The sequence below is a fragment of the Zalophus californianus genome, chromosome 6 (assembly GCF_009762305.2).
Source record: "Zalophus californianus isolate mZalCal1 chromosome 6, mZalCal1.pri.v2, whole genome shotgun sequence".
Classification (NCBI taxonomy): domain Eukaryota; kingdom Metazoa; phylum Chordata; class Mammalia; order Carnivora; family Otariidae; genus Zalophus; species Zalophus californianus.
In genome coordinates this window covers 74,185,645-74,212,103 of record NC_045600.1, presented here as the reverse complement: position 1 = coordinate 74,212,103, position 26,459 = coordinate 74,185,645, and the positions used below count along the sequence as shown (strand labels likewise).

Genomic DNA, 26,459 nt, shown 5'->3' with positions numbered 1-26,459 from the left:
GGGTGGCTCAGTCGGTTAAGTGTCTGCCTTTGGCTCAGGTCATGACCCCAACGTCCTGGGATCAAGTCCCATGTCAGGCTCCCTGATCAGTGGGGAGCCTGCTTCTCCCTCTGCCTGCCAATCCCCCTGCTTGTGTACTCCCCCCCCCCCTCTCAAATAAATAAATCTTTAAAAAAAAAAGACTGGTATTACTGTAGAATATATCAATGTCATGATGTAATAATTATCTACATTTTAACTAAACTCCCAGAGGTGGGACTCAGGAATGACATACATATTTCATGATGGATATGGGGGTACACAGCAGAGCAACAGTGGGTTCATGTCACACAGAAAGTGATCGGTAATATTAGGAAAAAAAGAAAATGAAGATTAAGCATATAAGAACACCAGTGAGTAAACAAAGACACACCACAATGCCCAGAGCCACCGAGTCATGATGATAGGATAGGGAAACATGTTCAGGTACCAGCCATTGGCCATGATAGAGAGCCAGTGATATACAGGAGATTAGGATATTTTCTACTGAGGCTAAGTCAGGTTTGATCTGCCTTCTCTGAACTGAGGCTGTAATTCATGACAAAGGCCATATCTAGCTTAGCCAGAGAGACGGTTAGCCCTAATTGTCAAGTCAAACAATTAATATAATAAGTTTAATAAGGGAATTAATGCAGGCCCTGAATAAAATGGTAATCAGTCAATCTCACATCACTTAGACATACTATCAGAAACATCTAAACCAATTAATTCCAAAACTCCTTTGTATTCTTACTTATACAGCTAGCCAATCTGATTCTATTTCCCGACTGGACACCCACAGTCAGTGAGTGACAAATAACCTATGGCAAGGACCTGAGCAAGTGCCTGTAGCACATGTCTGCTCTAACTCAACAGTCAATATACATAGAATTTGTTCATCGATTCTTCAAAGGGAGAAGATAAAGAAGCTGGGAGTCACACTGATATGAGGAATTCTTAATCTCAGGAAACAAACTGAGGGTTGCTGGAGTAGTGGGGGTTGGGAGGGATGGGGTGGCAGGGTGATGGACATTGGGGTGGGTATGTGCTATGGTGAGCACTGTGAATTGTGTAAGACTGATGAATCACAGACCTGTACCTCTGAAACAAATAATACATTATATGTTAAAAAAAAAAAAAGAAGAAGAAGAAGAAGATAGTAGGAGGGGAAAAATGAAGGAGGGGGCAATTGGAGGGGGAGATGAACCATGAAAGACTATGGACTCTGAGAAAGAAACTGAGGGTAACACCAGAATGGGTTAGCTGGTGATGGGTATTAAGGAGGGCACGTACTGCATGGAGCACTGAGTGTTATATGCAAACAATGAATCATGGAACACTACATCAAAAACTAATGATGGAATGTATGGTGATTAACATAATAAAATAAAATTAATCAGAAAAAAAAAGCAGCCAGAAGTGAAATGCCATTCCCTACTACAACACTCAAATGAGGCAGTAGAGTCTTGCTGCAACACCTAGCTTGATGTAAATGGGATGACAGAATGACAACCCTAGGTCATTCCATTAACATTCATGAACTGCTGGCCTTCTTACATTTCACAGATACATGAACATTTTAACACCTCTAATATGCTAACACTCTGACATCTCTTGCCCTGAGGAGTTTTGGATCCTCCTCTTTGTGCTCTTCTCTATTGTCCACTAAAGGCACTTCATCCCACAAGCTCCACTATATATGGCTTCCCACTAAATAAAGCTAATGGGAGACACCATCAGGAGATCAGAGGGAAGGAAGAGAGAGAAGTTAGCTTCAACACAGCCCATAGACCCAGGCAAATGGAGTCCATTATTCCTGTGCTTTAGAGTGTCCCACTCTGCTCACTTTCAGTTTCCTAATGGTGAGGTGACTGCCTATACAATGAACAAGATGTTCCCACAGAGTGCTTGCACCCTCTCCCTTTCTAGATCAAGCTCTGAGTACCCAGGTCTCTGGAATTCCCTGCTCTAATGGCCCCAAGCCCACTTCCACGGCCATGTGAACCTTTTCCCTCAGTCTATCTTCTGAATGGCAGTCTGTGTGTACATTCATAGATCACAGAGGTGACAACAGGGGCTTATTTGAAGGGGTATGGACAGAGCCTAGGTATACAAGCTAGGAGTCCTCCTATGTGAGTATGTGAGGGCCCCTCACATTGTGGAACAGATTCAGGGGTAGGAAGAGAAAGGAGTGAGACACAAGCGAGGGCCTGGAGTCAGGGGTCAGCTCTCTCCACACCACAGTTCTGCATGAAACTCCCAGAAATCTGAGAATTCTACATCTGAACCTAGTTTTCTAAGTCCATACAAAGTACACCTGAAAATGTAGAAGGATAGCACATATTTTACAGAACACTGTTAGTTTTTCAACTTTTAAATATTTAGACATATTTTATGTTGAAGTCCACTTGTACTTTTGCCCTGGGCCCTACAAATATTATGACTCAGACTGGACAGTATATTTCTTCTGTGTTCACTACTTGGTTCTAGCAATGGCTGCATCTCTCTATGACTACAGCTTCTCTCAGATGACACCTGCTTTACCACCCCAGCTCTCATGGGGCTCCTGTAACACTATTTCCTCTTCTGACATTTTCAGGTCTTGTGTAATAATAGTTTCTCCATGTTACTAGTCTCTGAGTGGCTCACTATCCATTCTGGATTGTCTTAACTCTGTCTGTGCCTTTATACAAAGTCTCTTCATTAGAGTCTCTTAAGTTGTGTCCTCTGAATGAACTTCTGTTCCCTGATAGGACCCTGGTGGATACACTCGGCACTGTGTAGGTAACGTACGTGAGCCACCATGTCATAGCATAAGTTATAATGAAAAAGAATATTAGATGGAATGAGGAATATCTTAAAGGAAATAATGACATGAGATTTACTGTCTTTGAAAAATAAGAATATTTTGTTCTCCCTCCCTGAAGGACTTTTCTATTTTTTGATGTACATATTCTTTGATCCATAAGTATCAACCTATCCCAAAGAAACACTTTTTTTAATTCTTCAACCATAATTTTACTGTTTTATTATATTAATCACCATACATCATTAGTTTTTGATGTAGTCTTCCATGATTCATTGTTTGCATATAACACCCAGTGCTCCATTCAGTACGTGCCCTCTTTAATACCCATCACAAGGTTAACCCATCCCCCACCCCCCTCCCCTCTAGAACCCTCAGTTTGTTTCTCAGAATCCATAGTCTCTCATGGTTCGTCTCCCCTTCTGAATTCCTCCCCTTCATTTTTCCCTCCCTACTATCTTCCTCTTTTTTTTTAACATATAATATATTATTTGCCAAAGAAGCAACTCTTCATAAACAATAGTCTTCAAGGACAATAACAACTAACATTTACTGGGCACTTGCTGTGTATCTGGCATTGTTCTAGGTATTAGCTCTATTAAACCTCATAATAACGTTATGAGGGTCACTGTTGTTACTTCCATTTTATATATGAGGAAAAGAGGGCAAGTTTTTCAATGGTTTGGTCAGGAGTGTTAGTGAGTTTAGAGCCAGAATTTGAACCCCTGTACTTGAATTCCATCCATCTATGTTGCTTCATTATGATAGCTGATTATATATGAGCCACTGCTAAACACTTTATAGGCATTATCTCTTTTAGTCCTCAAGAAATAGGCACTATTATTATACTCATTTTACAGAGAGGAATCTAAAGTTTAGATAAGAATATAACCGCCCAAAAGCACACAACTAATAATAAAGACAGGTGAATGCAAACCCAAGTCTTTCTGAGCTAAAGCACATACCCTCAAGCACTGCCATTTTGTCATAAATGAGTTATAAACAATATCATATATGGAAAACATTCTTAATGCTCAAAGTTTACAACCAATAAAAATGTTTACTTAAAGCTCTTCCTCAGCGCTGCCTGTGGAGGTGGCAGCCATCTGTTACTGGGCATCATGGCTGCCCTCAGACCTCTGGTGAAGCCCAAGATCATTAAAAAGAGGACCAAGAAGTTCATCCGGCACCAGTCAGACCGCTATGTCAAAATTAAGCGCAACTGGCAGAAACCCAGAGGCATTGACAATAGGGTGTGCAGAAGATTCAAGGGCCAGATCTTGATGCCCAACATTGGTTATGGGAGCAACAAGAAAACAAAGCACATGTTGCCCAGTGGCTTCTGGAAGTTCCTAGTCCACAACGTTAAGGAGCTTGAAGTGCTGCTGATGTGCAACAAATCTTACTGTGCAGAGATTGCTCACAGTGTCTCCTCCAAGAACCGCAAAGCTATTGCCAGCCCAGCTGGCAATCAGAGTCACCAATCCCAACGCCAGGCTGCACAGCAAAGAAAATGAATAGACAGCTTGTTGTGCACATATTTGTGTTAATAAAACCATAAAACCTAAAAAAATGTTTACTTAAATGTTTATGACTGGAAAATGGCTAAAAAGAATTCTAGGTAAATCGGATATAATATTGAAAACACAGTGTTAATCCTCTGTGTAAAAAAAAGAAAAAGAAAAAATCTAATCCTTAGGAATGCTAAATATTAGAAGAAATATACCAATGATAACTGGTCTCGCTAGTAAAAGTATACTTGATTTTTTCTTTCCATTTTTTGCTTTTCCTAATTACCTGCATTAAGTACTGAGTAAATTAAGAGGAATTTCAAATTATAATTAAGTATATTATTATATTAACAATAAAATATAATAAATTTGGCTCAGTGACTCCTAGTTTTAAAGAAGAATTGATATATCTTATATTTGCTCACCTATTATGAAACCTCAATAACTATACAGTTCACTTAATTCTTTCTGATAAAAATTGTATTCACAATGTCTGAATATTTATTATTCATTAACTTTCTCAGTATTAAATCTAGAGAGTTAATCGATGGCAAAAAAATTCCTAGGGGGCAGGAAAGTAGGCAGATTAGGAAAATGTCTATCTACAAATTGATAGAGAAAAGAAAAAGCTGAGGGTCTTGCTCAGTTTGATCTCTTTGGTACAACAGAGAATATAGTAACTTTCCTTCCTCTGAGAGCTCCTCAGAAAATGCAGATTGCAAAATAATATCCAGGACACACTGGGACAATTTCTGGAGCCCTCCAGGCCTCTCTGCTCAGGATCTTAATATGCCCACCACATGGCTTTCTGGAGAGTTTGGCTGGGAAGGTGTGGTAAAGCCAGGAAAGGCAACCCAGAATCCTTTTCTGAAACCAGCCTTGCCTGAGCCTGCCATGGATTGGGCAGATTATAAAAACTGAGTCTATATCTGCACTGCCCTGGGCCAGTGTAGGCAGAATAATGACACTACAAAGATATCCATGCTCTAATCTCTAAACCTGTGAATATGTTACCTTGCATAGCCAAAGGGACTTTGAAAAAATATAATTGAATTAAGGATCTTGAGAAGGGAAGACTCTCCTAGTTTATATGGGCAGCCAATGTAACTGCAAAAGTCCTTATAAGTGTAAGAGGAAGGCATGAGAAAAGAGTCAAAGAAGGAAATATGACAATGGAAGTAGGGATTAGAGTTCGAGTGAGGTTTGAAGATGTCTTTGAAGATGGAAGAGGAAGCCATGAGCCAAATAATGCAGAAGACATCTGGAAGCTAAAAAAAGGGGGGGAGCAAAGAAATTTGTTCTCCCTTACAGCCTCCATAAGGAACATTGTCCTGCTGACATCTTGAATTTAGTCCAGTGGACCTATTTTGGACTCTATCTTCCAGAACTCTAAGGTAATACAGCTGCATGTTTTCAGCCACTAAATCTGTGGCATTTGTTGTAGCATCGATAAGAAACTGATACAACCAACTGGATGAGAACCTGAAAGATTCGGATTGTAACACTATTTTGCAGGAACCCAGGTGCTGAGGAGGATGTGAACACATCTTCTGTTTTGACTGTGTAAGTGACTACTTCGGAAAAGAAAGTACAGCATGCTATTATCCAGTTCAGCCAGCAGATGAGAAAATAAATGATTAGACAGCACACTCAACTTTGTAGTAAGCTTCAAAATTATAAGAGTAAGCTTACAAAGTTGAGAGAATACACATCTAATAAGCCTGTGCATATAAGGTCAACTAATCTTTGGCAATGTGACCAAGAATACCAAACGGGGAAAGGATAGTCTCCTTAATAAATGCTGTTGAGAAAACTGGATATCCACATGCAAAAGAATGAAATTGGAACCATAACTTACATCATACACAAAAATCAACTCAAACAGATTAAAGATAAACATAAGACTTAAAACTGTAAAATTTTTAGAAGAAGCCATAAGGAAAAAGCTTCTTAACCACACAAAGTTTCTGGTCTGGGCAATGATTTTTTGGACAGGATACCAAAAGCAAAAAAAGCAACAAAAGCAAAAAGCAACAAGTGGTACCACATCAAACTAAAAAGCCTCTGCACAGCAAAAGAAACAATACACTAAATGAAAAGGCAACCTACAGAATGGCAAAGTGTTTGCAAACCATATATTTGACAGGTGGTTAAAACCCAAAATACATAAAGAACTTCTACAACTCAAAAGCAAAAAAACAAAAAAATTCAATTTCGACCAAAGTTTATCGGTGAAAACTAAACTGAGTGGCTATGCTAGTTTAGTTTCATAATTATCATAAAGAAAAGCAGAAAACTTGCCCAAAATCTGATCTTGTCCCGCTATTATGACCAATGAAAAGGAGATGACAGAATTAGGTAAAGCAAAAATGTTTTGTTCTTTCTACTAAAAAGGTGTAGAGTGGATACTATGGACAGCTATTTATAGATGAATTTTCAGGGTAAATTACTGATGTTTTTGTTTCATAAACTTTCATAGTTCACCTTTCCAAACAAAGTTAATAATATTCTTAAAGAAACCATTATAAAGAATAGCACCCATCTGACAATATTGAAATTGTCAAAAAGTTTAATTGGGAAAAAAAAAAGTTTAGTGGTTGTTTGAAACTTGAAACAAATTTGCTTATCAAAACATTGTTAAAAATGGTGGTAGGGCCATAATGTACCTGCCCCTACGTCTCTGCTGGTCTCCCCAGAAATAAATCCTGAGACGAGGATTCCAGTACAAGTAGTTCATTTGGGTAATGAAGGGAACATTGACAGAGAAAAGTGAAACAAGGAAGTATTCCAATAAAAAAGGTACATTTTCAAGCCAGCTACCACTGTGGGTAGCTGGAGCTAATCCTTCTGGAGAACCCCAGAGTAGCCAAGTAGACATCCCAGAGTTATCCCACTACAGGAGCAAGGGAGCTGGAATATTGATATCCCACTGCCCACATGTCCATGGTTGAGGGCTTCTAGGGAGCGCAGACGTCATTAGCTTCCCAGAACTTCTGGACTGGAAGAATGAAGAACAGGCAAAGCAGGTTTCCCAGTCAGAAAACAAAATCAACAACAAAAAACATTTGGGAAATAAACGTGGATGTTGGCAGGTACACTTGAGTGACACGAAGGAGGAAATATGGAGGGAATATGGACAGGGAACCAATGACCTCTGTTACATTGTACTAATACCACCTCCAAGAATTCTGTGAGAAAATATCTGGGCTGAGGGGATCAATGAGAGGAGAGGCTAACAAAACAAAACAAAAGAAATACAAAGAATACAAAGAGGACACGTCATAAATCAGCTCTCTTTATCTGCATGAGTAAAAATCTCCCCAGGTCCCTCACACCACAGGACTTAACTCTCCCACTGCCAGTCACCAATGCAATGTTCTTGTCTACTTTTCAGAAGGTGATATTATTCACTCCATGAATATATACAATCTTCCATTGCATGCCTAAGTAGTTTGATGTGGCCATGACACAAGGACATCTCTAAGAAATCATGGGGAAAAGAAAAACAACAACAGGGATAATAATAATGTTAGAGCTGAATTGCAGCTGTTCTTGTCAGTTTTGAGTCTGGTGTTGTGGACAGAGGGAAACATTAAAGCTGTTCAAACAAGGAAGCAAAATGAACTAGTAAGTCTTGAAGATGAACTTCCTTCCACAGTTGGAAACAGAGGGACAGATAATGAGTTGTGCTAAAAGTCCTACACTCCATCAGAGATGAGGAAGGCATAGAGCCCAACTCCCAGATACAGCTGCTGGAGTGGAACTGGGAAATGCCCTGCTCTGGCCTCTCTTGGACCTGGGAAGTGTGCCCTAAGATTCAGCTGCTTCAGGCTCACAGAGCCCAACCATAAACAAGAAAGGAAAAGATCTATAAAGAAACCAAGTAGGAGCCAAGGAGATTAATTCCTGCTGCAACTACATAGCCCTCTATGCCTGAGATCTCATCACACCTTCCCCCACCTCTCCTTTCTGGAAAATCAGAAGCAGCTCTGTCCCTAAAACCCATGATTCACACCACTCACTAGAGGCCCAGTTAGTAGCTTCCTGCATACAGCCACCACACCCTCTGTTACTTTGATAGACTTTCCCTTGGGTAGCTGGCAGATGCTCTGAGTGGGTTTGGAAGTTGGCTAGATCTCATGTCATCCCTGAGAATTTTGGGGCCGGAAAAGGTAATATTTTCTACTCTACTAGGAAACAAAGGTGGAAGGCTTCAGGGTCTCCAGAGAAGGCAGGCCCTGGGGGAAGGAAAGAACTAGCACAGAACAGTCTCCTGACACTGTTCTCTTTCTAGAAATGGAAAGGTGATCCTCACGGAGCAGGGCTCACTCCCTGGCGGCTCTGCTTATAATCCCTCCAACCGCCAGCAAACACCAAGAGATCACCCTATTTCTACACCTTCTCTCACTAATGGTTATTGTAGAAGATACCCGCGCTCCTCTCCAGGAAGATCAGACACTGTAAGAGAATCTTCAGGTTTGGACTCCCCATTTGTCCCCTTGAAAGCAATGATGTAACACTTAAAGGAGAAAATAAACATAAAAGAGCTAGGAAAACTACTACCACCTAAACAAGGCTCCCTTTCACTTTGCTTCAGGTACAAATTATATGGCTAACAATTCCTAAACATTTGTGTGTCAGGACCTAGATAAGGCTCTTCCACATGTTATCTCAGAGTCCCCAACCCCTTGGTGAAAGTGTTACTCTGCCCATTTTGCAAATGAACAAACTGGGAAATGATTTATATAATTGACTTGACAAAGTTCACACAGTTGGTAAAAAATGATTTGTAATTCAAACCCTAGGCTCCTTACTCCACATACTTTGCTTTTCTACTATGCTTTGCTGCCTATCACTTCTCATAAATGAGAACACTGTTCCTATTTTCAAGGGCTTTGCAGAAATGGGACAGGTGTGATAATCTGTCCAAACCAAATGAAGTAGATGGATGTGCTGTTATGAGAGCAAGCCAATAGTACTTCCCTACCATCGTGTCTTCTCAGACCTGCCTTAGGGAGGTGAAATATCAGAGAAACATCTTTCTATCATCTTACAGCTCAGGACCTGGCTGTCCTAGATTGGGTCTATCCCAACCTTTCCAAGGTATAATGAAGGTGAGAGTGTAGTTTATTTTGTTTGGCTTTGTCAATTAACTCACTCTACACATCCTGAATACCTAACACAGCTTTGACAGCACTGTATCCATACGTGCACTACATCTGACACAGCACTTTCTAAAACTGAGTCTGGAGAATCTTTCTGCCATTGACCAAAGCCCCACACCAGGTAAACACTGCCGCTCTCTGTACAGAGAAGCCAACTAATACAAGGTGAGTAACAATGCAGTCTTGTTAGAAATATCTTTTTTTCACCCACTGTCAATTTACTTAGGTCAAGCATGAAATCATGACAGCACACAGAGAATCATTTTTCACACCCTTCTTGTTTTCTAGGGCAGCTCTGTCAGACTCTCAGCATGGGAGAATTGCCCTGAAAGATAGTTGGTCTCGATCTTTTGGTTTTCATGTATAAGCAACAATCTATCCGAGGGATATTTTATCTGAGATATAAATGTGACTAAAATATTGCCTCTAGATCTATAAAGTCTTCATAGCATGTGTACTATTGCTGTACTTGGAATAGGGGTAAGCATTTTATAATAAAAAGTGCTTAAAAATCATATGCTGCTACTCCCTTTTCATATAAAGAAATCAAAGCTTATAAAGATTAAAAAACAAAACAAAACAAAAACCTCCATTAGAGCCACTAAGCAATTCTGTTCTGACACTGAATCTAGAATTTCCATCCCACTCTCTCCTACTTCAACATCCAGAGCTGTGGGACCACAACTATCTTTAGCAGTCAGACAGGAAACCTCTGGGTTTGGGGTGGAACATGTCCTACTATCCAGAACATTCCATCTCAAATTGCTTCCTTTGAAGAGAATTCCTCTCAAGTCTGGGCCAAAGCTCTGGTAGTCTCAGGTCATTTGGAGTCTTTCTTCTACATCTCATTTCCTAAAATTTCATCTCACAGGATTTTTGAAGTTCAAATGAAGTAATTGGTAAATATTTATCTATCATCTATCTATTCTAACAGTGTAGATAATCATTTCTTTAACAAATATTTACAAAATACTCTTTTCTTCAGACTGTGCTGGGTACTGGGGATAAAGAGCGAACTTGAAGGACAAAAACAAAGAGCCTGAGTCAGGAAAGTACTTGACTGTTTCCAGAAACTAGAAGAAGGCCAATGTTATATTTCTGGACTATTGTGTGCACGTGTGTGTGTGTGTGTGTGTGTGTGTGCAGAGACAGAGAGAAAAAGGATCCTGATAGCTTTATGAATTCATTTTTGTAATTTAGCAGAAAGCTGTCCATACAGGTCTGCTCAGAACAGGTCGATTCCAACTGCTGACCCCTCTTTTCTTAAAAGGTCATTATTGTTGGACTAAGTTGCCATCGTTCCAGTCAAATGGATGGTCCTTGCCTACCTGTTAATAAATACGAAGAGCAGGAGTCAGTAAACTATAACCAATGGAACAAATCCAGCCTGGTGTCTGTTTTCATATGGCCAGTGAATGAAGAATTTTTACATTTTTAACTTAAATTTTAAAATCAATATAAAAATAACATTCTGTGACACATGAAAGTTACATGAAATTCAAATTTCAGTGGACATAAATAACATTTTATTGGAACACAGCCAAGTGCATTCATTTAGGTATTGTCTACAGCTGCTTTCACACAACAGCAAAGGTGAGTAGCTGTGACAGAGACTACGTGACCTGCAAGCCAAAAAAAATTTTTTAAGATTTTTATTTATTTGAGAGAGAGGGAGAGCACAGAGGGAGAGTGAAAGGAAGAAGCAGACTCCCCACTGAGTGGAGAGCCTGACTTGGGGCTGGATCCCAGGACCCCGGGATCATGCCCTGAGCTGACGGCAGACACTTAACTGACTGAGCCACCCAGGTGCCCCTGCAAGCCAAAATTTTTAAGACAAAATTTGCTGACCTTTGGTGTAAAGCTGTTTAGAAATGGGTCTGTCTCTACTGAAATGCTGGCTAGTGTAGGTATAATCCAAATATGTACACCTTCCAGTGAGAGCAGCACAGAGAAGGGCACACTCTGCAACCCCTCTGCTTGTTGAACCTTATTTTATATTTGAAGTCCTTGTTGCACACTTCCTTTGCACAACAGTGTATGTTGGGGGGGACATTTGTGTATGAGGGACAAAGAAAGTATGTATATGTGTGTGTGTTTGGTTAACAGAATATGAGATGAAGCTGGAGATGTTAAGCAGGGTCAAATCAAAGACCCTGGTTTGGAGATTTTATTTAAGTGCTTTGGGAAGTTAACTGAAGTCTGCGTGCAGGGAAAAGGACTGATCTGATTTTCCTTTTTTAAATAGTCACTCTGGCTGTGGCAGGCTTCGCAGGTTGTAGAGGGGAAGAGTGGAAGCAGGAGGCAGTCAGGACAGCATCACAGTGGTCCAGCGGAGAAAAGATGACAGCCTGAACTACAGAGAAGTAGGTGGACAAGAGACTTATTTTGGAGACAAATGAACAGCCATTGATGACAAATGAGATGTGAGGGTAAAAGAAAGGGAAGAAATACCACACTGAAGTAAGTTCTACCAGGGGCGAAAAAAAAAGAGTTCTTAGACATTTAATCCAAGGGCCCGTTATTAGACTGTTGAGCAGATGCTTGCTCCTAAAATGAAATTTCACAAATACCAGCAAAACAACCCTAGTCAAAAATACTAATCATTATTAGTAAACTTTGTGGGGTTTTTTTAAAGATTATTTATTTATTTATTTATTTATTTATTTATTTATTTATTTATTTATTTGAGAGAGAGTGAGAGAGCACACAAGAGGCGGGACGGTCAGAGGGAGAAGCCGATTTCCCGCCCAGCAGGGAGCTTGACACGTGTCTTGATCCCACGACCCCGGGATAATGACCTGAGCTGAAGGCAGTCGCTTAATCAACTGAGCCACCGAGGCGCCCAGTAACCCTTGTTTTTAATTGATCATAATTAAGTTACCTTCCTCTGAATTGGTACTAGACTTGTAGACTTAACCTTTTCTTAGAATCCATCAAGGATTTTACACATAGCAGAATGCTTCCTGTGTGTTTGTTTTTATTCTTTAGCAATCAGCAGGCTCATGTGACTCCAACATAACTTTGAAAACACACTGCAGGGTGTGCTGCAAAAAAAGGCTAAATGCTTAACGTCCTTAATCATGAGTGAAGCTGGTACAGAGTGACTTTAAAAAAATATTACACTCTTCTGTTGTCTGCTTCCAACTCCCTTTTAAAAGATAAATGTGTGGTCTCAGAAATTTGTTAGGTCCCTACACAAATGAGTTTAAAAGCAGAAAAGGAAAAGACTTCCAGGAAACAGAAGTTCATAGTGCAGGTACCAGAAGAATCTAGCTCACTTTCCCCCACCAAGAGCAGAGTTCATTAAACCCTATTCCAATTTATAGATGTTAAATAGAGTCAGACAGATCTGTAGAGATGTTATTAGCCCCAAGAATCCCCCATGCCAGCAGAATCAGGGGATCCTAAGTTTGAAATGACCCAGAAAGGGTTTTAAAAGAATATTTATTGTGTTGTAACTCCTCCAGTCTCATCCCCTCTCACCCCCCTTTACACAACTGTATTCTTCCTCCAGTGAAACTCTCTAAGCCCCCACAACTAATACTAGAGAAGGAGTATCATCTGGTTGCTGTCACCTTTTGCTCTTGGTCCTACAGTTTTCTCAGAACTTTTTACTACTCACAGTAAGAAATTATTAGACTCCCTGGGTCCCTGTGCCAAATTTCAAAAAGCAAAATATGGACTTAACATCAAAGGAGGGGGGGGACACAGATTTTTCTGTTGCTTATTCATATACTTATTTACAGAGGGTTCTAATTGATTCCAAGGCCTGAGTGCATAAATGATTAACAAAGGTATTCTAACTCATTTAGAACAAAAGAAAAGCACTGTATGTAATATTCAACCTTTAAAAGCCACTCTGCCTTGAGATCATCCTAAGTAGTTACTGAGGGATGGGGTAAAGTTTTAGCTCTGCATCCCCTACAAATCCACCACTATTTAGAATTCCATGTTATTAATAATATCCATAGTTTATATTATTGGAATAGAATTATATCCATAACTGTAAACTGGGCAAATTCATATCTCTTTTTCAGGTAAGCACAGACCTGTTTCTACATGGCTCATTAACAATTCTCTTGCCTTGGTCAACTGTGGATGGCTACAATTGCTGTTTTAACACAACAGAAACTAAAGCTAATTCCCTCCAGTTGGCTTGACTGTTTTACACATAAAATTGGTGTGTAATACTGTTAAATTAAGTTAATCACTAGGTTTTAAATAAGGCCAGTTTCAAAAATCATGTAAAAGAGTTCAAAAAAGTTCCAAGTTTGTGTTACGTAATAGTTTGATGCAGTTTCTGCCACAACTGCAATGATGTCACCTCTTCTGAAAATAGAAAAAATTCCATTTTTGTGAGGGTAGGTAGGTAGGTAGATAGAAACTCTATTAAATATAAGGTCTAATATATTGTTAAAACACCTCTGCAAAACTCTCCTTCAAGACCTCCTTATCAATTCTAACCAAAGTTGTCTTGAGTTCACAGTGAAAAAGTCAATGAGAATAAAAAGCAACCCAGGTCAATATTTCAGTTTCAAAGAAAAAAAGTAATTATTAACATACAGGTCTTTATTTTCTTTCCCAAGATGGTTTAAATATAATCTGGGTCCCCATCTGTCTTTACACTGTCATTCAATAATCTGATGGTCTTTTCACAGCTCCCAGACCCATGAAAATCTCCAACACCCCCAACACCTCCAGCACCATCACTGGCTTCATCCTCCTGGGCTTCTCTTGCTCCAGGGAAGGGCAGATCCTCCTCTTTCTGCTCTTCTCTGTTGTCTACCTCCTAACCCTCATGGGCAATGGGTCGATCATCTGTGCTGTGTACTGGGATCAGAGACTCCACACTCCCATGTACATCTTCCTCGCCAACTTCTCCTTCCTAGAGATCTGGTATGTCACCTCCACTGTCCCCAATATGTTGGCCAACTTCCTCTCTGACACCAAGGTCATCTCCTTCTCTGGGTGCTTTCTCCAGTTCTACTTTTTCTTCTCCTTGGGTTCTACAGAATGCTTTTTCTTGGCTATTATGGCATTTGATCGGTACCTTGCCATCTGCCGGCCTCTCCACTATCCAACCACTATGACAGGAAATCTCTGCACCAATCTTGTGGTCAGTTGTTGGGTACTTGGTTTCTTCTGGCACTTGATTCCCATCATCATCATTTCCCAAATGTCCTTCTGTGGATCCAGGACCATTGACCACTTCCTGTGTGATCCAGGTCCTCTTCTAGCACTCACTTGCAAAAATACTGTGGTAGAGCTTGTCTTCTCCACTTTAAGTCTTCTGCCCCTCGTCATTCTCTTTCTCTTCTTCATGGGATCCTATACTTTGATCTTAAGAGCGGTACTGAAAGTCCCTTCAGCAGCTGGGAAAAGAAAGGCTTTCTCCACCTGTGGGTCTCATCTGGCTGTGGTTTCACTGTTCTATGGCTCAGTATTGATCATGTATGGGAACCTAACATCTGAGCATAAAGCTGGAACACAGAAGATTGTGACTCTTTTTTATTCTGTCATGACTCCACTCCTTAATCCCGTGATATATAGTCTTAGGAACAAAGATATGAAAAATGCCCTGCATAAACTTCTGGGAATATAAAAAGTGTCAATCAAAAAGGCTCTTGGGAAATTAGAGCCCAATATTATATTTAACTTATTTGCAAAAATTGTATTTAACTTATTTTCAGGTTAAAAAAAAAACTAGTTTTTTAATTTCAGCATAGTTGACACACAATTTTACACTAGTTTCAGGTATACAACTCAGCAATTTGACAAGCTTATACATTATACTATGTTCACCACAAATATAGCTACCATCTGTCTCATTACATTGTTATTACATTATCATTGATTGTATGCCTTATGCTCTGGCTTTTTATTCATGTGACTTACTCATTGCAATAATTGGAGGCCTGTATCTCCCTCTCTTCTTCACCCATTTTGCCCAACCCCCACACTGCTCCTCACTGGCAACCATTAGTTTGTTCTCTATATTTATAGGTCTGGTTCTGCTTTTTGTTTATTCATTTTTAAAATACCATTTATGAGTGCAATCATATGGCATTTTGTCTTTCTCTGACATATTTCACTTAGCAAAATACCCTCTAGGTCCATCCTTGTTGTCTCAAATGGCAAGATCTCACCCTTTCCTGTGGCTGTGTAATATTCCATTGTGTATATTTTCCTTATCCATTTGTCTGTTGTTGGTCACTTGGGTTGCTTCCATGTCTTAGTTGTTATAAATAATGCTGCAATAAACAAAGGGATGTGTATATCTTTTTGAGATAGTGTTTTTGTTTCCCCTGTTTAAATATCCAGTAGTGGAATTACTGGATCATATGGTATTTCTATTTTTAATTTTTTGAGGAACCTCCATACTATTTTCCACAGTGGGTGCACCAGTTTGCATTCCTGCCAATAGTGCACAAGGGTTCCTTTTTCTTCACATCCTTGCCAACACTTGTTGTTTCTTGTGTTTTTGATTTTAGCCATTCTAACAGATGTGAGATGATATCTTATTGTGGTTTTGATTTTCATTGTCCCTGATGATTAGAGATGTTGAGCATCAAAAAAAAAAAAGGTAATTTTTTCCCAAAAATTATTCATCATAGTACTGACCAAAAACCTTAAGCACCTGTAAGCATGTGACTGTTATTTATTTCTTCCCCTGGTTCTTGATCATTTGTCCTGTTTCTTAGCATGCAATTTTTTAAATTGAAGCTAAACATTATATTTCAAAAATTGTTGAAGACAAGAAGTGTGGTAAATCACCAAAAGTTTTCTTGTAGCAGTAGAGAAAGTAGAGGCAGATCATTCTGATTTTATTTAAGGACTATAATTTAAGTATAAAAATAGCCTAGGCCCGTTTTGCCTTTATTCCTGGAACGTGACTCATACTCCAGGAACACAGTCTTCTGAGTCTCATCTGCAAGCCTGGGCTGTTTTCAGGGCCCATCCACTTTAGTGCACCCTGGCTTCCTATTTTTGTACTCCTTGAACCCCATGTTCCTGAAACCTCTGCTCAGTTCTTTAAACTCCCAGTTTTGCTTTCTGCTAGATTTCTTGAAATCTCATCATGCACATTAATGGATTAACAATCAATAAATGCCTTGAAGGAATATTGCATTCATATTTTGAGTCTCACTTCTCTGTGGTTCTCCTCTCTCCAGGATTTGTTTCTCAAACTCCAGCTTCTCTAGCAGCCACAAACACCAAATCCTTTATCATCTCAGCTCAGTGAAATTACTGCTTTCTGCTGAGACTTTATTCTTCCTTCCCCCCATTCTTTCCCACATGCCTCCATATCCCCATATTGCCCCCACCCAGTGAACTGTCAAACATCCTCAAGAAAAAGTACCCAAGGTAGATGTAGAACTCGTTTCCTTGTTCTTCCCTTCTTAGAACCGTAATCTCTGAAGTCTTGTCTGTGTTGACTGTTCTCCAGTGCCTTCAAATGATTGTGTTATGTATTCTGCCCACATTTTATGGTTACTTTTGGTGGAAAGCTTAGTTTAATACAAGCTGCTTAGTCATGACAAAACCAGAGATTCTTTTCTATTGCTTTAATTGCATTAAATTCCACATGGTCTCACTTCCTTCACTTTCCTTTTCTTTTTGCATAGAAAAACCATGCAAAAATGCAGAGACAAATCAGAGAACAGTGGATATAGGGACTGACATAAACACAAGTTTGGGATACAGACCTGCTTTTCTTTTTATTGCAAGCAGCTGCAGATTCCCAAGGAGAAGTGGGAGCGGGGGAGTCCTGCTTACCGTAAAATAAGAGGTAATACCAGAACCACAGAGAACAGATTTAGGCTTTTTTTTTTTCCTGTATAGGAGGTGCTCAGCAATTGTACATCAGTAAATATATTTACCCAGGAGTTATATTAGTCACCTGGACTAGTTCTCCTTGAACTCCCTCCTAGGTCCTAAATGAAAGGTCATCTTAATACTGAAATGTCTTTACCATTTCAATGATCTGATCTGCAGATGAAGAAAATAAGTGTTGGGAATCAGGAGTGGCATGTTGGGGATAATAACTTTAATGGTAAAAAACAAAAATTTCCTATCCACCACCCTTTTCACTAGCCCAAGTTGCTTTTTTGTTACCAACTAATCCTGTATTTCTATCTTTAGGACTCTTCAATTATTTTCCCGTCAATAATTTAGGAAGTCTCAATCATCTGCCAGTTAAATAATGTTTGTTTCCTTAATATACATAAAACTCTATGAATAGGAGAACAGAACAATATCTCAATAGGAAAATAAGTAAAAGGATATAGACAATATGCAGAAAAGATTCTTAAACATATGGAAAGAGCCCTAATTCATTCATAAAAAGATAAAGGTAGAATAAGCCTATAATGGTATCTCATTTTTAACCCATCGGAGCAACAAAGATCAAGCAGTTTGATAACCACTGTGTGGTTGTGGATAATGAAATGGCTTCCCTCACACTTGCTTGTGGGAGAATAAATTTTACAAGCTCTATACAGAGCAATTAGGCAACTTTGATCAAAATTTAGAAGTCATACACCCTGTAACCCAGCAATCCAACTTCTAAGGTACTCAGTCTACAGCTATTCTCACACATGTGGGAAATGGTGAAAGTATAAGAATATTCATTGCAGTATTGTTGTAATAGCAAAATGTTGAGAAAAATGTCAGTTCCTATTAATAGAAGACTAGTTAAGTAGGTTCAGTCATACAATGGAATACTGTCTTCAAACTTATAGAATGTGAAGTAGTTCTATATGTAATGTTATATAATGTCACCAATATATATTATATTTTGGGACTTACTATTTTTGAAGTATAGTTGACATCCAAGATATACTGTTGAGTGAAGAAAGCAAGGCAAGTAGCTAAGTGTAACTACCTTTCATGTAAATGTATAGACTATCTCCTGAAAGAGATCCAGGGATAATAGGGATTGCTTCAGGTGAGGAGAATTTGCTGTCTGAGAAACAAGAGAGTAAGGAGGTGTTTGCTTCATACACCCTTTTGAACTCTTTAAATTCTTTGGTATATGCCTGTATTGTTTATTTAAAAATAAATTTTAAAATTTATTTAAATTTTTTTATTTTATTATGTTATGTTAGTTACCCTACACTACATCATTACTTTTTAATGTGGTGATTCACGATTCATTGTTTTTGTATAACACCCAGTGCTCCATGCAGTACTTGCCCTCCTTAATACCCATAACAGGGCTAACCCATCCCCCCACCCCTCACCCGTCTAAAACCCTCAGTTAAATATTATGTATTATTTATTAAAAATTTATTTAATTCATTTATTTTTTAATTTTTTAAAATAAATAATAATAAAGTTGTTTTTAAACAAAGAATAATTTTCTAGAGGAATTTTCTAATAATTAATTCTAGAAAATCATTCCCCCATCCCCCTCAACAACTCTAGGAGTCCTTAGGAGCCTATGCATTTATTAAAAAGTTGAAGATGAGTCCAAAGAGCATCTTAACATTTTTTCACTCTGACTTTCTGGCACTTCAGAGAAAATATGAGACATGTCTTTTTCCTTTTAGAGCTTCTACAAATATACTGTGACAACCTTTAACTACCGTATCACATTTATGTTTAGACATCCTCCGTCTCATTGTTCAACTATATACTCTTGTTTTTGTTGCTGAGCACCTACAATACCAGACATTGAACCAGGAAATAAATTTTGATACATAAGTACATAAGAGACATTTTCTTCCCTCATAGGGCTCACAGTCTCATAGTAGAGATGCATAATAAAATTGCAAGTGTTTTCTTTTTATTAAATGGTACAAGTGCAGATGGGGGGCGGAGCAAGATGGCGGAGGAGTAGGAGACCTAGATTTCGTCTGGTCTTAGGAATTCAGCTGAATAGGGATCAAACTGTTCTGAACACCTATGAACTCAACAGGAGATCGAAGAGGAGAGCAGCAACAACTCTCTGAACAGAGAAGCGACCACTTACTGGAAGGTAGGACGTGCGGAGAAGTGAATCTGAGGCGATATTCGGGAGGATAGATGGCGGGGGAGGGGGCCTCCGTTGGCTGCTTCTGGCAAGTGATAGAGCCGCGGAGCACAAAATCGGACCTTTTAGAAGTCGGCTCTGCTGAGGGACGTCGCTCAAGTGACTAAGCAGGGGGTGGAACCCTCGTGGGACAGTGTGGTCTCAGGACCCTCGGGGTCACAGGAAGACCAGGGGTGCCTGAGTGCAGCAGAGCTCCCAGATATCGGAGCTGGGAAGCCGGCTGCAGAAACAGAGCCGAGGAGTGGGCTCTCAGCTCAGGGTTGCCATAAACTGTGATCGACAGCCCATTCGAGCCAATGTTCCTCCAGCAGGGACCCAACAAGCAGCAGAGCCAGGGAGACTCCCCTTCCTCCCCGGGGAGGAGCAGCGCGGGAGCGCACCACAGGGATCTGCTGGGTTTGGAGACTCCACACGGGGTTAGGTGCCAGAGATAGAAACACTCGGTCACAGACTGGGTGAGCACGGAGTGCAGCCGGAGACCAGGGAGATGGGAGTGACTGCTTTTCTCTGGGGGCGCACTGAGGAGCGGGGCCCCAAGTTCTCAGTTCCTCCAGCTGGAGATTGGGAGGCCACCATTTTCACCCTGGTCCTCCAAAGCTGTACCAGAGCTTGCAGGGAACAAAAGCTCCTGAGAGCAAACTCGAGCAGGTGCTTAGCCCGGACCGACAAGGGCGGGGCAATTCAGCCTTCGGCAAAGACATTTGGAAACCATGGCAACAGGCCTCTCCCCCAGAAGATCAGCACCAACAGCCAGCAAGCCAAAACCAAGTTTATGGATCAAGGAGAACGGGAGAACTCCAGCGCTAGGGCAATACTGCACATAGAAATCATGGCTTTTTTTTACCATGATTCATTAGTTCATCAAAGTTAATTTTTTAACTGTTTTTTTTTTGAATTTTTCTTTTTCCCTTTTTCAACCATCATCTTTACAATCCCTTTTTTAAAAAAAATATTTTTTATTTTTCATTCTTAGAGTCATATATTATCCCTTCATAGTAGTTACCCTTATTTTTGGCATATATATATATATATATATATATATATATATATATATATATATATATATAAGTTGTTCTCTCTTTAAAATTTTGAGATACAGTTTCTTCTAACAGATCAAAATATACCCTAAATCACTAGTATATGGCTTTGTTCTAGTCTCCTGCCTGATCACATTCTCTCCCTTTTCTCTTTTTTTTTTAAGTCTTCTTCTTTCTTTTTTCAAACAATTTATCTTATTAATTCCTTTTATGAAATCTTTTAGAATTTTCATCTCTACAGTCATCTTCCATCCCTTCATCGTATCAACCCATATTTTGTACATATATGTCTTTCTTCCTTTAAAATTTTAGGAGGCACTTTTTTCTAACAGACCAAAATACGTCCAAAATCTAGTGTGTGGCACTGATCTATGCACTAGCCTGATCATATTTGATCATATTCTGGTTTTTTTGTATTGTTCTATTTTTGTTTTTATCTTTTTTTCTTTTTTTTCTCTTTCTTTTTTCTTTCTTTTCCTTGCTTTTCCCCTGGTTTCAGGTCTTTTCTGATTTGTATAGAGTATATTTGCTGGGGACGTTGTAAACCTGTTAGCATTTTGTTCTCTCATTCATCTATTCTCCTCTGGACAAAATGACAAGACGAAAAAAATCACCTCAGCAAAAAGAACAAGAGGTAGTACCGTCAGCCAGGGACCTACTCAATACGGACATTAGTACGATGTCGGACCTAGAGTTCAGAATCATGACTTTAAAGATACTAGCTGGGCTTGAAAAAAGCGTGGAAGTTATTAGAGAAACCCTTTCTGGAGAAATAAAAGAACTAAAATCTAACCAAGTCAAAATCAAAAAGGCTATTGATGAGGTACAATCAAAAATGGGGGCACTAACTGCTAGGATAAATGAGGCAGAAGAGAGAATCAGTGATATAGAACACCAAATGATGAAAAATAAAGAGGCTGAGAAAAACAGAGAGAAACAACTACAGGATCACAAGGGCAGAATTCGAGAGATAAGTGATACGATAAGACGAAACAACATTAGAATAATTGGGATCCCAGAAGAAGAAGAAACAGATAGAGGGGCAGAAGGTATATTGGAGCAAATAATAGCAGAGAACTTCCCTAATGTGAGGAAGGAAACAGGCATCAAAATCCAGGAGGCACAGAGAACCCCTCTCAAAATCAATAATAATAGGTCAACACCCCGACATCTAATAGTGAAACTTACGAGTCTCAGAGACAAAGAGAAAATCCTGAAAGCAGCTCAGGAGAAGAGATATGTAACCTACAATGGTAGAAATATTAGATTGGTAACAGACCTATCCACAGAGACCTGGCAGGCCAGAAAGGACTGGCATGATATCTTCAGAGAACTAAACAAGAAAAATATGCAGCCAAGAATACTCTATCCAGCTAGGCTGTCATTGAAAATAGAAGGAGGGATAAAGAGCTTCCAGGAAAAACAAAAACTAAAGGAATTTGCAAACACGAAACCAGCCCTCCAAGAAATATTGAAAGGGGTCCTCTAAGCAAAGAGAGAGCCTAAAAGCAGCATAGATCAGAAAGGAACACAAACAATATACAGTAACAGTCATCTTACAGGCAATACAATGGCACTAAATTCATATCTTTCAATACTTACCCTGAATGTAAATGGGCTAAATGCCCCAATCAAAAGACACAGGCTATCAGATTGGGTTAAAAAACAAGACCTAGCAATATGCTGTCTGCAAGAGACTCATTTTAGACCCAAAGACACCCCCAGATTGAAAGTGAGGGGGTGGAAAACCATTTACCATGCTAATGGACACCAAAAGAAAGCTGGGGTGGCAATCCTTATAACAGACAAATTAGATTTTAAAACAAGCCTGTAATAAGAGATGAGGAAGGACACTATATCCTACTTAAAGGGTCTATCTAACAAGAAGATCTAACAATTGTAAATATCTATGCCCCGAACATGCGAGCAGCCAATTATATAAGGCAATTAATAACAAAAGTGAAGAAACACATTGACAACAATACAATAATAGTGGGGGACTTTAACACCCCCCTGACTGAAATGGACAGATCATCTAAGCAAAAGATCAACAAAGAAATAAGGACTTTAAATGACACACTGGACCAAATGGACTTCACAGATATATTCAGAACATTCCATCCCAAAGCAACGGAATACACATTCTTCTCTAGTGCCCATGGAACATTCTCCAGAATTGATCACATTCTAGGTCACAAATCAGGTCTCAACCGGTACCAAAAGATTGGAATTATTCCCTGCATATTTTCAGACCACACTGCTTTGAAACTAGAACTCAATCACAAGAGGAAAGTCGGAAAGAACTCAAATACATGGAGGCTAAAGAGCATCCTACTAAAGAATGAATGGGTCAACCAGGAAATTAAAGAAGAATTTAAAAAATTCATGGAAACCAATGAAAATGAAAACACAACTGTTCAAAATCTTTGGGATGCAGCAAAGACAGTCCTAAGAGGAAAGTATATAGCAATACAAGCCTTTCTCAAGAAACAAGAAAGGTCTCAAATACACAACCTAACCCTACACCTAAAGGAGCTGGAGAAAGAACAGCAAATAAAGCCTAAACCCAGCAGGAGAAGAGAAATCATAAAGATCAGAGCAGAAATCAATGAACTAGAAACCAAAAGAACAGTAGAACAGATCAACGAAACTAGGAGCTGGTGTTTTGAAAGAATTAACAAGATTGATAACCCCCTGGCCAGACTGATCAAAAAGAAAAGAGAAATGACCCAAATCAACAAAATCATGAATGAAAGAGGAGAGATCACAACCAACACCAAAGAAATACACACAATCATAAGAACATATTATGAGCAACTCTATGCCAGCAAATTAGATAACATGGAAGAAATGGGTGCATTCCTAGAGATGTATCAACTACCAAAATTGAAGCAGGAAGAAATAGAAAACCTGAACAGACCTATAACCACGAAGGAAATTGAAGCAGTCAGCAAAAATCTCCCAAGAAACAAAAGCCCAGGGCCAGATGGCTTCCCAGGGGAATTCTATTAGACATTTCAAGAAGAATTAATACCTATTCTCCTGAAACTGTTCCAAAAAATAGAAATGGAAGCAAAACTTCCAAACTCATTTTATGAGGCCAGCATTGCCTTGATCCCAAAACCAGACAAAAACCCCATCAAAAAGGAGAATTACAGACCAATATCCTTGATGAACATGGATGCGAAAATTCTCACCAAAATACTAGTCAATAGGATCCAACAGTACATTAAAAGCATTACTCACCATGATCAAGTGGGATTTATCCCTGGGCTGCAAGGTTGGTTCAACATCCGCAAATCAATCAACATGATACAATACACTAACAAAAGAAAGAACAAGAATCATATGATCCTCTCAATAGATGCAGAAAAAGCATTTGACAAAGTACAGCATCCTTTCTTGATCAAAACTCTTCAGAGTATAGGCATAGAGGGTACATACCTCAATATCATAAAACCCATCTATGAAAATCCCACAGCGAATATCATTGTCAATGGGGAAAAGCTGAGAGCTTTTCCCCTAAGGTTAGGAACGCAGCAGGGATATCCACTATCACCACTGCTATTCAACATAGTATTAGAAGTCCTAGCCACAGCAATCAGACAACAAAAAGAAATCAAAGGCATCCCAATTTGCAAAGAGGAAGTCAAACTCTCACTCTTTGCAGTTGATATGATACTGTATGTGGAAAACCTAAAAGGCTCCACCCCAAAACTGCTAGAACTCATACAGGAATTCAGTAAAGTAGCAGGCTATAAAATCAATGCACAGAAATCAGTGGCATTCCTATACACCAACAACAAGACAGAAGAGAGACAGATCAAGGAGTCGATCCCATTTACAATTGCACCCAAAACCGTAAGATACCTGGGAATAAATTTAACCAAAGAGGCAAAGGATTTGTACTCAGAAAACTATAAAACACTCATGAAAGAAATTGAAGAAGACACAAAGAAATGGAAAAACCTTCCATGCTCGTGAATTGGGAGAACCAACATCGTGAAGATGTCAATGCTACGTAGAGCAATCTACACATTCAATGCAATCCCCATCAAAATACAAATGGAACAAATAATCCTAAAATTTGTATGGAAATGGAAGAGACCCTGAATAGCCAGAGGAATGTTGAAAAAGAAAAGCAAAGCTGGCGGCATCACAATTCCGGACTTCCAGCTCTATTCCAAAGCTGTCATCATCAAGACAGTATGGTACTGGCACAAAAACAGACACATAGATCAATGGAACAGAACAGAGAGCCCAGAAATGGACCCTCAACTCTATGGTCAACTTATCTTTGACAAAGCAGGAAAGAATGTCCAATGGCAAAAAGACAGTCTCTTCAACAAATGGTGTTGGGAAAATTGGACAGCCACATGCAGAAGAAGGAAACTGGACCATTTCCCTACACCACACACAAAAATAGACTCCAAATGGTTGAAAGACCTAAACGTGAGACACGAGTCCATCAAAATCCTAAAGGAAAACACAGGCAGCAACCTCTTCGACCACAGTCGCAGCAACGTCTTCCTCGAAACATCGCCAAAGGCAAGGGAAGCAAGGGCAAAAATGAACTATTGGGATTTCATCAAGATAAAAAGCTTTTGCAAGCAAAAGAAACAGTCCACAAAACCAAAAGACAACCGACAGAATGGGAGAAAATATTTGCAAATGACCTATCAGATAAAGGGCTAGTATCCAAAATCTATAAAGAACTTATCAAACTCAACACCCAAAGAACAAATCATCCAATAAAGAAATGGGCAGAAGACATCAACAGACATTTTTCCAAAGAAGACATCCAAATGGCCAACAGACACATGAAAAAGTGCTCAACATCGCTCGGCATCAGGGAAATCCAAATCAAAACCTCAATGAGATACCATCTCACACCAGTCAGAATGGCTAAAATTAACAAGTCAGGAAACGACAGCTGTTGGCGGGGTTGTGGAGAAAGGGGAACCCTCCTACACTGTTGGTGGGAATGCAAGCTGGTGCAACTACTCTGGAAAACAGTATGGAGGTTCCTCAAACAGTTGAAAATAGAGCTACCATACGATCCAGCAATTGCACTACTGGGTATTTAGCCCAAAGATACAAATGTAGGGATCCGAAGGGGTACGTGCACCTCAATGTTTATAGCAGCAATGTCCACAATAGCCAAACTGTGGAAAGAGCCAAGATATCCATCGACAGATGAATGGATAAAGAAGATGTGGTATGTATACACAATGGAATATTATGCAGCCATAAAAAGGAATGAGATCTTGCCATTTGCAACGACGTGGATGGAACTGGAGGGTGTTATGCTGAGTGAAATAAGTCAATCAGAGAAAGACATGTATCATATGACCTGGCTGATATGAGGAATTCTTAACCTCAGGAAACAAACTGAGGGTTGCTGGAGTGGTGGGTGGGAGGGATGGGGTGGCTGCGTGACAGACATTGGGGAGGGTATGTGCTATGGTGAGCGCTGTGAATTGTGCAAGACTGTTGAATCACAGATCGGTACTTCTGAAACAAATAATGCAATATATGTAAGAAAAAAAAAAGAAGAAGAAGATAGCAGGAGGAGAAGAATGAAGGGGAGTAAGTCGGAGGGGGAGACGAACCATGAGAGACGATGGACTCCGAAAAACAAACTGAGGGTTCTAGAGGGGAGGGGGTTGGGGGGATGGGTTAGCTCAGTGATGGGTATTAAAGAGGGTACGTTCTGCGTGGAGCAGTGGGTGTTATGCACAAACAATGCATCATGGAACACTACATCAAAAACTAATGATGTATGGTGATTAACATAACAATAAAAAAACTAATGATGTAATGTATGGTGATTAACATAATATAATAAAATTTAAAGTAAAAAAAATGGGCATTGGATCTAAATAGACA

The 26,459-nt window shown here is 39.5% G+C and overlaps 2 protein-coding genes across 2 annotated transcripts; both read left to right on the top strand.

Annotated features, from left to right (window-relative positions):
* The first annotated feature begins 3,936 nt into the window (after positions 1-3,936).
* On the top strand, positions 3,937-4,341 carry LOC113910113 (60S ribosomal protein L32-like). The gene has a single exon (XM_035728194.1). The coding sequence runs from the start codon at positions 3,946-3,948 to the stop codon at positions 4,339-4,341; it is 396 nt and encodes a 131-aa protein (XP_035584087.1). The 5' UTR covers positions 3,937-3,945.
* Positions 4,342-14,073: 9,732 nt separating this feature from the next.
* Positions 14,074-15,102, top strand: LOC113909832 (olfactory receptor 11G2-like). The gene has a single exon (XM_027571419.1). It carries the CDS (start codon positions 14,170-14,172, stop codon positions 15,100-15,102), a length of 933 nt encoding a protein of 310 aa, XP_027427220.1. The 5' UTR covers positions 14,074-14,169.
* Positions 15,103-26,459: the final 11,357 nt, after the last annotated feature.

Bases quoted from the DNA above. Each gene is read 5' to 3' on its own strand.
- LOC113910113 (XM_035728194.1), top strand. From the start codon at position 3,946: ATGGCTGCCCTCAGACCTCTGGTGAAGCCCAAGATCATTAAAAAGAGG.
- LOC113909832 (XM_027571419.1), top strand. From the start codon at position 14,170: ATGAAAATCTCCAACACCCCCAACACCTCCAGCACCATCACTGGCTTC.